Source organism: Arctopsyche grandis, chromosome 12 (genome assembly GCF_051622035.1).
Source record: "Arctopsyche grandis isolate Sample6627 chromosome 12, ASM5162203v2, whole genome shotgun sequence".
Classification (NCBI taxonomy): domain Eukaryota; kingdom Metazoa; phylum Arthropoda; class Insecta; order Trichoptera; family Hydropsychidae; genus Arctopsyche; species Arctopsyche grandis.
The window spans coordinates 9,048,452-9,061,943 of NC_135366.1; the positions used below are offsets into that span (position 1 = coordinate 9,048,452).

At 35.1% G+C, this 13,492-nt stretch overlaps 2 protein-coding genes across 2 annotated transcripts; one reads left to right on the plus strand and one right to left on the minus strand.

The window, feature by feature from the left end:
- Window positions 1-1,443: 1,443 nt before the first annotated feature.
- Window positions 1,444-3,309, plus strand: LOC143919599 (DNA primase large subunit-like). The gene is made up of 2 exons (XM_077441989.1): window positions 1,444-2,853; window positions 2,938-3,309. Exons 1-2 carry the CDS (start codon window positions 1,626-1,628, stop codon window positions 3,216-3,218), a joined length of 1,509 nt encoding a protein of 502 aa, XP_077298115.1. The 5' UTR covers window positions 1,444-1,625; the 3' UTR covers window positions 3,219-3,309.
- Window positions 3,208-8,985, minus strand: Tdh (L-threonine dehydrogenase). The gene is made up of 4 exons (XM_077441990.1): window positions 8,096-8,985; window positions 7,346-7,870; window positions 3,720-3,986; window positions 3,208-3,635 (listed from the first exon to the last, which is right to left on the minus strand). Exons 1-4 carry the CDS (start codon window positions 8,217-8,219, stop codon window positions 3,502-3,504), a joined length of 1,050 nt encoding a protein of 349 aa, XP_077298116.1. The 5' UTR covers window positions 8,220-8,985; the 3' UTR covers window positions 3,208-3,501.
- Between the last annotated feature and the right edge of the window lie 4,507 nt (window positions 8,986-13,492).

The following is a 13,492-nucleotide window of genomic DNA, read 5'->3' on the forward strand; positions in this document are numbered from 1 at the left end:
TAATAAAAATTAACTAGAAAATCAGACAGAAAACCAAAACGTTGAGTTCTGAAGAGGACCAGACGACAAGAGAGACTGAACGTTTTCAAGTTAATTCATGAAAATATAATGATTTTACCCCCAATCCCACATCTAGGACATTGTTCTTTCGATGACCAACCAATACTCAACATCCTTGATGAAATACATCTGGCAGTCGCAAAAATAATAGAACATAAAAGACCTAGATTTATACGGACTGAAGCTATCCCGTTATTTCCCCGGATTAAGGTCTGTTCATACCTATCCAGCACGACCCGTATCCTGCAGGTGTCATGTAAGTGCGGATAGTATTCTTTGGTACATTATATGGACGTGTGGGAATCTCGTCACCATCATCAAGACATATACTGCGACGCAGAATACATTCCCAAAACCTTCTAGAAAGCTCCACCCCTACCAGTCGAGCGGAAACAAACCGGTCGAAGCACACCTGCAGCCATTAAACTAAACTCAAGCGGAACGGTGCCAAAACCTTCTAGAAAGCTCCACCCCTACCAGTCGAGCGGAAACAAACCGGTCGAAGCACACCGCAGCCATTAAACTACATCGAGCGGAACGGTGCCAATCATTCCAGAAAATTCTAACCCATCGACAAAAGCACATTCCTCGCTTACGCATCAACAACAGCCACCACGGGTCACGTGATACCCAGAAACACTATAAAAGGAGGTACAACCCAAACAACGCCAGTCGACCCACAGCAGCAAGCGTCGACACACAGCAGCAGACCAGAGACCTTCTGAACATAGCCGAACAACGAGCCAGCAACACACTGCCGCATCCAGAGACCTTCTGAACATAGCCGAACAACGAGCCAGCAACACACTGCCGCAACCAGAGACCTTCTGAACATAGCCGAACGCCGAGCCAGCAACACACTGCCGCATCCAGAGACCTTCTGAACATAGCCGAATGCCGAGCCAGCGACACTCTACCATATCCAGAGACCGCTGAACGACATACTTTTGCCCAAATATTCTAATACCTTTGTACAATATTTAGGCAAACAATAAAACTTTATTAAAACAAGCACAACAGTGTTTCTTTAGGCTGGGATACGGTCAACACATCCTACCCCGCCTACAGACGTATTCATACTCCATTCGCGCATGCACATTTACGCATTCATGCGCGTCCATATAGAATGTACCAAATAATACTATCCGCACTTGCATGACACCTGCAGGATACGGGTCGTGCTGGATAGGTATGAACAGACATTTATAGTTCGGGTGTGTTACAAGTTGCTGTAACTTGCAACAGCAATCTACAAGTATACAACAAGACAACCTAAATGCATTTTAAAAAGTACTACGCCTTGTTTCGTATTTTTTAAGGAAAATAATTTTTTCGACTCTCATTTCTTTCGGCCGCCTGTGTGCATTGCACACATTTGTACATATAGTAGGCGCGGCCCTGCTGGTATATATCTATGTAAAATAGTTTTTGGGTAGTAGAATGGTTGTAAAATGTAAACAAAAATATTGCATGTGTTGGCCGGTGAATCAGTATGATGCGATGCGTACGAATGACGTTTGCTTGGGTTGGCAGCTCTCGACTCGAACGTTTCCCGCCAAGTCGGAATGGAGCTGATCGCGAGACGACGCAGCGTGAGGGGCGCCGCCCCCTCAAGCGACAGTGCTCTGGAAGCGCGCTATCCTCATCCACTGTCTCTGTATCGTCGACCGCCGCTGACCCAAATCACCTTGAGGGAGTTCGAGCAGCTGGCCGTGGATCGGGTTCGTGCACTCAAGGCTCTACTAGCCGCCAGCGCCATGCAAGGTCTCAAAGTTCACTCTGCCGAATGGCGTACTGCAGCCGTAGAACAGTTGAAACGGGTAGGCTTGAAAGAAATGGCTCGTCCACCCACCACTCCATTGGCTCGACACCGAGATCATATCGGACATTTCGCTCTGAGGCTAGCCTACTGCCGCTCCGAAGACCTTCGCAAATGGTTCCTAGCTAGAGAGTTGGAACTTTTTAGATTGCGCTTCTGTTTCTTATCGCATGCTGAAATTGAAAAGTTTCTCGGTTTTGAGAATCTCAACTATGAACCGATAACCAACCATGATAAATCTCTCATAATCCCACAACTCATGGAATCTACAGTCGGGTACTCCACTCATACCCGTATTGAAACAACCGATTTTTATAGAATTCGCTTCGAAGAAGCCGTTGATCTAATTAGAAATAGACGTGTATATGTCGATAAAGGATATGCTTACATTCCTAGCAATGAATTTATATCGGTCCTTTCTGCTCGTTTCCGTTCTGAAATGAATCGAGCATTGAACGTTGCATTGAAAAGATTGCCCGAATTAGAAGTCGATCAAAGGCTAGCTTCTCTGTTGAAAGGCGTACACAATTCATACTCGGGTAATGAATACACTTCGTCTAAATCTGTTATACCTATTGAAAGTCTGGATTCTATGTCACAAAAATCATATCCGTTGTGTATGAGGCAATTGCACGAATCTCTTAAGGCAACCCACCATCTAAAACATGGTGGTAGACTTCAGTATGGATTGTTCTTGAAAGCAGCCGGTGTTGTATACGAAGATGCCATAAGATTTTGGCGAGACGAATTCCTCAAAGGTACCATGGATCAAGATAAATTTGATAAGTCATATGCATATGGTGTACGATATAATTATGGAATGGAAGGAAGTCGAAAAGATTATTCAGCCTATAGTTGTGTGAAGATTATAAATGGCACTATCGGCCCACAAGATTCTCACGGATGTCCTTTCAAGCATTCCGACCCATCAGTCTTAAAAAATCGTCTCATTGCTTACAATGTCAACTCTCAAGGTATATACATATATATGAAAAAAACATGCATAAAATTTATGCCCACTTAATAAATCTTATTAATAGTTATTTTTTTCTTTTCAGACATACCAGTTATCATGGACTTGGTAAATAAAGGTCATTACCAAATTGCTTGTGGTAAATATTTTGATGTAACTCACAGCATACAAATGGAATTGGGTATAAATCATCCAAATCAATATTTTGAAGAAAGTCAGAACATTCTCAGTGGTAATTTTAAGCCCATTGATCGCATCAAGTTAGAAAAATTAAATAGTTCAAACACTCAAAATGATATAAAACCTGAAAATCCATGGGAAGAATTCGACATTGAAAATATGGAAACTGATATTTCACAATTATAGAATGAGTCTTTATGTATATGTAAATAGCTCCTTAGCATAAGAAAAATTAATGTATAGCTTTTCTATTTATTAAATCGTGTTTTTGACAAAGAAAGTTATTATTTATTTACCTACATACTATATAACAGGTTATAATGAGTGAATATTGCTTGACAACCATTCTTACTCTTCAATATGTGTATACTAAATATAGCATGCATACAAATAATTAATACATTGAAAAGACTTGATCAATAGTTTATTTTAGCATAAGATTTAAAAATCTTGGAATAAATATATCACACTATTTTATATCTAAATAGTTTCTCTTCACATCTTTGACCATTAGATCAACAAGTGCATCTAAGTCATACTTATGGTTCCAGTTCCAATCGTTTCGAGCTTCGGAATCGTCGAATACTTGCGGCCAGGAATCAGCTAGAATCGATTGAAATTTTTTAAATATAATTATAAATTTTATGACATGCGATTTTTCATTATGATAATCATATATGTAAATACCAATGTGTTGTCTCGAGTCTGGGTTGTAAGAGATCCGTAATTCGGGAACGTACTTTGACAATTTATCAGCTAGTTCTTCTGGAGTAAAACTCATGGCAGTTACATTGTATACTCTTCGCTTCAATTGTTCTGACGGTGCTTTCATGAACTCCCACAATGAACGTAAGCAATCTTCTATGTACATCATTGGTAAACGAGTGTCTGGTCGCAGATAACATTCGTATTTTCCATTCCGCAGTGCCTCGTGGAAAATAGCTATGGCGTAATCTAAACAGAAACATACGATCAGAAACTTGGAACTGTTGTTTATTATATCTTTATCAATTTATTTTGTACAACACATGCAATGTCTATTCATATTTATGTACATATATACTACACTAATTAAGGAATTCTAATGTTTTCCACACCTTTCTAATGAGAAGCTTATTGCATCACAAAATTACCAGAAAAAAATTACTTTCACGTAAAAGTATTTCGAATATATGTAAAACTGACCATTATGACTTAATTGAGCTCTGCACAAATTAATTTGCATAGAACAAATGTGATATAAAAATACTATCGGCCGTGTTTATGTATTCGATACAAGATTCAACAATATCCAAATTATCTGTATCTTTTGGGAATTTCAATATAAGTAGAACAAGCTTTTTCAAGATGTTAAAAATACATATACTTTTGATTATCTGGGTGCAAATTATGTGTGGACGAATCCAGTATTTTTTTTAATTTAAAATATATTTTTTTAAAAAAATGAAAACCTGATAAAAACGAATAAATCCCTTATTTATGTTATCAAATTTTTTATCACCTTAAATGCAAATCATAAATCAAGGAGATACGATTTATTTCAACAATGAAACAACTTCACCACACTGGTCTTCAGAAAATTCGTATTGGTATTACGTATATATGTATTTATTTAAGAATACTTGGAGAGGCTGCACGGCTGATGAGCCCAAAAACGTCATTATAGAAAAGATTCTTAAAAAGTCACAATTCACAGATTTTCTCAATATATAATACAACTTAAATGTGTTAAAAAAACAAAAAAATTTACCGGAGCGGAAATTTATCAATCGTCACTAAATTCGAATATGACTGATTTTTGCTGGCTTTTTTTCGCTTAATCAGATACATATGATCATTTAAAAGAAATAGCCTTGTAAAAAAAAGTTTTGTATATAATATTAAGATATATAAATTATTATTTTGAATAAAAATACCAATATTTTTTTTTACTACCGCCATCTATGTATAAAACTAAAGACTACATAGACGTCACCCAGATTTCAAATTTGCAAACTTCAAACGCGTCTGAAACGATATTTTATCTCTATCGTAATGGCGAAGGATCCATTTACTTACATGTATTGATGACCAAAATGTGCAATATGGCTAAGTATGAAAACGATCGGATAAGAGGCAAAATTTTTCCTGAATTGTAATCGTAAGTGAAACTAAAGCAGGTATGTAAAAAGAACATTTTTTTAACATTTTTTTGGCTTTTGCAGTCTTAAATTCAAAATTTAGTATTGCTTTGCCAAAAGTCAGTATTGGAATCAATAGTCAGATTTTTTCTATGGATTGTGATTTTTAATTGTTTCGAAATATTTATATCTAGCGAATTTTTAATTTCCAAAACTTACGTTTTTTTCTCCGTAATATGTATTATGAACTAATTTCGCAAATTTTCCACGTTTATAAGGATTAGTTTTTATGTCAATATTTTTTGTTTTATAAAACGTACTACATATGTAAATTCGAGCGGTAAATTATTTAAAAAAAATCTGTTCTTTAAAGATGGCGTGGATAATGCAAGAGCGAGATGAAGAATGGAGAGCACATCACTCCATCTCACTCGCTCAAGCGATGAGCGTGAGCCTAGTACATTTGATATTGTAATTAAAAATTATTACCGCTCGAATTAGTAAGTTCAGATAAAATACAAAAATATTGAGATTGAAAACCAACCCTTATAAACGAGGTAAAAGAAAAATTAAAGAAATTAACTCATACCTAGTATGTATTACGAGAAAAGAATTCGTAAGAAAAAATATTATTTTGACGTATAAAATTCGCTAGCTAATTATTTAAAGCAATAAAGAACGTATTTTAAATCGATGAAAAACTACAATTCATAGAAAAAACATCTGACTTTTGATTCCAATATTCATTTTTGGCACAGCAATACTAGACTTTGAATTAAAGACTGCAAAAGTAAAAAATATGTAAAAAATGCACATATTTTTAAACGCCGATATCTCTTAAACGAGAGTAAGAGCGAAAACACACAGAGAGGCACGCGGCACGTCCCAATCCCGCCATCACCCCCTGTAATATTTTCGGTGATATTTTGTCCTTGTATTGCTTGACAGTGATTGATAACGTCTAATCCCATATTTGAAGAAATATAGGAGAAACATGTCTAAACAACAGTGGCGTAGCGAAGGGGGGGGGGGGTCTGGACCCCCCCCCCTTGGTGGAGTGCAGTCGGCGGCAAAATATCCCACTCCTGTTGCAATTGATCGGTTGATTGCATCATACACTTCAGTTAGCAGTTAGCTTTACTTTATGTTTATATGTTGTGATTTTATGTATATTAATTAAATATATATATATATATATATATATATATATATATATATATATATATATATATATATATATATATATATATATATATATATATATATATATATATATATATATATATATATACATTATCTTGCCTTTTTTCCTGTCAAAACCCCCCCCTTGACAAAATCCTGGCTACGCCACTGCTAAACAATAAGGTCGTACGAATTAGCAATGAACTGAGAACGCCCTTTCTTGATTGGAAGCCATGAAGACGTGCCGTGCCGTTCATTTCAATGTGTTTTCGCCTTTACCCAACAAAAAAAATTGTCAAATTCGAATTCAATGGGTCCAACTTAGTAAAGATTGAATAGTTCGCTCCAGTAAGTAAAAACGTGATTTTTTGTTGCTCAGTGCTATCTGTGCCCCCTTTTCTATCATTGGATTGGATAATCCGGATTATTTATCAAATTATCATTAATAAATTAGCCAAAAATATAATATAATTGCAAAATTTTGTTCTATAATCCAGTTATTTTATTAATTCAACATATTCCCATTCTTCTCTTATAGACAAGTACGCGATATTTTAATGAATTTTCTGAACTTATTATTGCTATTTAGTAGATTATATTAACATAAAAATTGATTAAAATAAATAATACTAAACTCCATCAAAAGTAAGTTTACACAACTGGTTAATAAAAAATAAACGTTACAAGAATATAATCGAACTCATATAGAATATTAGAATTAAAAATATTAAATAAACATGGTTTGAAACTTTGGTTTGAAATGATTACATACATAACATTATTGTACTCTCATAAAAAAATCTTCACATAACAGACACTTTTATTTTTATTTTTATTGATCGAGTAAACTCAACCGATGATTGGTTATTTATTTTTTTGGTTTCTCAAAATCGACACCGAAAATTATAGGTGTTTTTTTTTCATGTCTGTTTGTTTCTGCACAACCATAAATATGCTAAAACCGGTTAACGTTCACTATAATTTTGAAAGGAAAACGTGTGCGAAAATTACCTGTGGTACCGCCACCGGGAGGATCGCTGGATATGACTCCTGGGAATCTGAGACATCTGAAATCCAACCCGAAACGATGATGATAATATTCTCCTAGTATTTCAGCGTGCACTTTCGAAACGCCGTATATGGTCTTGGGTCTCTGCACGGTTACGTTTGGTGTGGGATTCCTGGGAGAATCAGGCCCGAAGGCTCCTATGGTGCTAGGAACGAAAATCCTAAGTTTATACTGTTTCGCTAATTCTATTACGTTGTGCATCCCTTCAATGTTAACCCTGACGGCCAACGGGACATTCTGCTCTCCAATGGCGCTCAGCAGTGCCGAAAAGTGAATGAGCCAATCAATCCGATGGTCTACCACGGCCTTCTGTAGGCCCTTAAAATCCAAAATATCCGCAAATATGTAAGGACCACTGTTAAACACTTCAGCGCTGGGTTTGATAATGTCGGACAGAATGACATTACTTTCACCGTATTTGCTTCGCAACAATTTTGCACACTCGATGCCTAGTTGACCCAAACCACCTGAAAAAACAAAGATGCATGCACATATTTCAAATGTAAATATTTTAACGACAATAAAATGCAACAATCCGATTCAAACTGTAGTTTATTAAACTTAGGGGTAGTTGTCCGAATAAGATATGTATTATTATTTTACTTCTATTGTCTTAATATTCCGTTTGAAGATATTGCTAGTTTTTTTATACAATCTACCCTTATCTGTTGTTAATATCAAACCATATTTACCAGTTATGAGTATTTTAGGTTTCCTCTCCTTTTCTGTTGAATGATTGCGAACTAGTTGCCCAGATCTCAGAATTAAGGGGTACAACCTCTTGGAAATTGAGCCGCAGACCACTTTCATTGCCATGCTGTACCGCAATTCTGAGCTTGACTGACTGCCTGACAGCAAAGTATGATGTATACCCCCTACTCGAGCAAATATCTGCGCGCGCGTTCACCTTGATTAAGTCGTACGGTACTTGTTCGTTCATCTCAATCAAGCTACATACATACAAATGTTATAATATGTAATACGGAGGGAACAAGTTGGTGTACTGACTCAACATCCTCAATTGTGTCTAGCGAATTTTTTGCAACGCCCAGGCTTTTTTATGCAATAGCAAACTGGTTGGCAACAGTACGGAACGCCAAAGACCGTAAAGTTTACAATCAACCAAACCGGGTGGTTGTTGGTCGTTGCTCGAGGCTAAGTTTTACCATCGATACAAGGTCAGTGTCCCTTCCCGGTTACTATGTTTTCCTACTGCGTGTATCTGAGGGAGGATAGTACACATATTGTTGATGACTCTCATTATTTCTCATCCGCGTTTGTGTGACGTTCACGATCAGTGACAAATTGATAAATTGCCTCAGACGACGTATAAACATCCTATTTCAAATATCTACGATGTTGTGTTGATCGAATCACTACTACAATGTATGTACATATGTTTACACGGTGACACAACAACTCGTTCACAGATTTTCCGTAAACCGATGATGCGCTCCAGGAATTTCGTATACGGCCATCTCTTTCTCACCCCGTCTGTTCCCCATGATCTTGTTTACTCTGCCATTACGTATGCAGCCCTCTCTTTCACAGACCGTCTGTTATCAGTGAACAGACGGTCTGTGAAAGAGATGGCCGTATACGAAATGCCTGGAGCGCATCATCGGTTTACGGAAAATCTGTGAACGAGTTGTCAGGTAACCTGTTTACACAGGGGTGTGTTGCTAAATTTTTAATAAATTCCTTTTTTTAAAGATGAAAGGTCTCAATGGCGGAACTTAAAATTTTGCAAATCTGCTCCTCCCTAACAATATTGAGGTGATTATAAAAACAAAAAAAATGTGCTACATACGAATTTTTTTTTAAAATCATCAAATCATTATATACATGCATACATACATATGTACAACAGCATATTATTTTAATTTTTTTTCTTTTACGATAGTTACTATTAAATTCTTATTAACTGACACCTCTTTCGAACTTCGCAACTATGTATGTACTAATTGTTATTTTCCGGCCTTTAAAATTGTATGATTTTGGATCGTATGTTAGGATCAATAAAACAAACAATTATTAATATTGTAGCGTGTAGGTAGTGCAATACCAAAAGTACCGATGCCAGTATTATCGGTATTTAACTGAAAATAAGCTTTTGGTAATACCGGTATTAAAAAAACAAATACTGATAGAATCGATTTTTTCAAATTCGTACATTTTATTTGTCGAAAACGATATCTCCGTGTTTAAAAACTACGATTTCGACCGATGCGCATATACAAATGTATCATACGTGATATTGAGCGAGCTCTTATTTTATAAATTGTTTTCGATCTCTCTTTATTTTATCACGCCACACGTCTGTAAAATTGTTTTAATTTTTTCTGTTTATTCGGTATTGCGGCCCCCTTACAATATCTCAAGTTCGAAAATTTTAACATAAACGAGAAAATGTTTACTATAAAATACAGATTTTTTTCAATTACGTACGATTACGTTTACAATTACGTTTTTTCAATTGATATGTGATAAAATATATTATTTGGTAAATTTTTCAATACGATATATACATATACAATGATGACACGACAGGAACTATTTTTCTAATTAATGTATGGAAAAATATATAATTTGTCTTTCAACAAGCTGATGGTTGACTCCTACATAGTTTGCATCTCCAGTGAGCGATGATTGGGTATCATCGTTCTATCATGATAATTGATAAGCTTAAGTCTGAATTGCAAAAAAGACCTACGAAGCATTATAATCCTTTTTACCTGGGACGCACCTACTTTACAGTTTTGTGCCCGAATATCCTGTATTTGAATTTTTGGCGTATTTTTTTCAATAAACATGCAAGCGGTGCTCGGGATATCGGAAGTATGTTTTTTGTTATAAAAAATTAATTAAATAAAAAATACCTTAAGTACCGGTATTGTTCTTTTTTTAATTTCAATCCCAACTAGCGTGGACGTGTTGAGGGATTTCCGAGATCGTAGTTAAAGACGCAGCAATAGTGGTAGAGGTAGTTTATTGTTCTTGATCCGTCGGCTTGTCAGCTCCGAATGAAGCACAGACCAAAATCCCTGTGTACTGTGTACCCCAACAGAGAGGTCATCGGTCGATGAGTCGCGGGACCTTATTGACTGTATATAGCGTGTTTCTTACATCGAGGCCTTTTTGGCGTGAACGCGCCATTAGGTGGTAAACCACGAGTACCAATGACTTACATAATCTCTACGTTACAATAAAAATTTTCTTGCGCTCAAGTCAATAACTGGCCATATACATACATTGTAAACAAAGGTTTTGCGTAATGGATCTAAACCACATTAATTAGATTTTAAGTATATGTATGTTTAAATATATACGGCACATATGTATGTACATATAGGTATATGTAGATTTATAAAGACAATATATACAAAATTTTTGACATTTTACTTTTAAAGGAATTGAAATTTACCACTTCATTTCAAAGGGTTTTTTTTTATTTTAAATTACTCATTAATAAAAAATTAATCTTCCCTTTTAGTATACATAGATTTCCTACAATGATAAAACATGCATGTGTTATATGTCATTTATGTACATTCAAGGGTAGAAACGGCAAAATTTTACAATTTCACGCCATTTAGACAGAATCATATTCGGATCATATATTTCAGGTCAAAATTAGACCAAGTCGGGTAAACTGTAAATTTAACCGCATCGCTGCCATGACATTATGCATATTTACTATTCGTAACTATACTATGTATATGTACATATGTAGAATATTTCAATTGGAAGATATATTTAATGCTTTTATAACTTAAATCCAATGTTCGAAATTGAGGATTTCAATCGATACAATGGATATCAATGAAATGTAAATTTTAATCCTGAGGCATCATTTGATAGATTTATAGCTGCGAATTAATTTTAAATCAAAACAAGTCAACAATTAACTGCAAATGATTAATTGGTGGTCTCTTTCTCGAAAATATTACGTGTTACAAATTCTATGTGCGCGAAATTGTAATTCGGCGTGATGTGCAACAATCTCATTCGCATTGCCAATCAAATAATGGCCCAAAAATTAATTTTACTTCTTCGCAAACATAAACAACCTCCTTTCTATTTATTCGTGACTCACTTGTGCTGTGAAAAATATTCATGTCGATTAAAATTATTTGGTGCTAATGATAACCCAAAAATACAATAATTATATTCTCCTTCAAGTTTGGAGCGAATTTTTTGATGATTTAATTTTGATTTTTAGATTAAGTCGAAAATATTATGGATAATTAATGTATAACTCGTTTATTATTGCTATAAAAACATTGAAATTTAATTGAGGGACATTTTTGACACAAGGAAAATAATTATTCCTATATATTCATATCTATCTATCATTGAACTAAACGCTTTAGAAATTTACACCAACATTATAGGGCACGGATATTTAATTCAAATACTTAAACTACGAGTTTAAGAAAGACCTACTTTGCTTCATTTCTTAACCCAGTTCAGACAAGTGTCCAGACCTTTTATTTTAGTAACATAAAGTACATACATATGATACCCACTGGTGTGGAAGGAACTTTATTTGCATCACGCAGGTACGTATGTCATAAAAGTGAAAACGTTTTCTTATAATTTACAAAATCCGTGTCTTCTACAATATCTGCGAATGCGGATAGGTAACTGTCACCCAAGGCAAAGACAATGAGCGCCGTGCCAATTAGCGTGGGTTATACAACACGCGTATGATGGATAAGACAATAATAAATACGACCGGTGAAAGTGTTTCATACGATGCGCAATCGTCGTAGCTCATTTCGGTACTTGGGTTTAATTTATCTCTAAAATAAATATTCTAGAAAAAAAATCATATTTAACATGCTGACCAACGCCGCATGCTGCTTTAAATGCTGACCAACGTCGATCGGCGTTTTGCCGACAAGTCCACGGGCCTGGAAAACGCCGATAGGCGTTGTATTTCGAGCATGTACAAAGTAAACAAGAATACTACCCAATAAGCAGAGAGATGTAATAAGAATAGAGGGGCCCTTACGAATAAATAATTGTTGTCAATTTTACGCGGTACGTCTCTATAAATACGCTACATCGCACGGAATACAATCGGATCAATTTACTTATAAAAATGTATCACATGTTGTTTATTATGTGTTTTTGATTGCATTGTGCAATTTTTACCGATGCTTGCCCATCTTGCGAGTAATATAAACGAACAGATAAGTTTTTATCGGACATACGTCGAGCACCAAGCGTCAAATGCTGCGTACGGACCAAACCAACGACGATTTTGGTCCAACGTTTTAACCAGCAGGATAAAACCAGTAGCGTACAAAATATCGAAATAAAAATTAAATTTAAAAATTGAAATTAAATATCAAAATTAAAAATATTATTATGATATTAAAATTAAATTCAAATATCAAAATAAAATTATAATCAATATATGAAAATTAAAATAAAATATTGAAAGTTAAAACAGAACAAGCCCAATTTAAATAAATTTTCGAGATTGACCTAAAATTAGATCATCAACAATCACATACAGGTAATCCTCGACTTTTGTTTGTCGAAGATGTTTTGACTTACGAAGATACGCACTAAGATCGAAAAAAAAATCAAAGAATTATTATTTTTACTTCCCCGTAATGCGCAGTTACTGAGAATATATCATGTGTTAGTATGGGTGACCGAGCGATGGTCCCAACCCGGTACGTTGTCGGTTTATCAAACGAAATTTTTTTAGTCTTCAATTGTTTCTCTCGTCGAAATAAATCAAATAATTAAATCCATCTCAGAGGTAAAATTTATCGGATAATGTGTGATTATTAATTTTATTTCGGCGAAAGAAAAAAAACCCTTTGACAAATCACCGACAGTTTTTTTGTTTAATGTCTCATCGGCGGCGGAAACAGTAGTATATCGTGACGACTTTTAATAAGAAATAACAACAAGGTTTTTTTCGCTCGTAATCAGAGAAATTATAATATTTCTCGGGTTGTAATGCGTATCGTCGTAATTCAAAACATTGTTGTAATTCAAAACATCAACGATGATCTAATTTTAGCTCAATCTCGCTCGTTAGCTTAATTTTGATATTTAATTTCAAT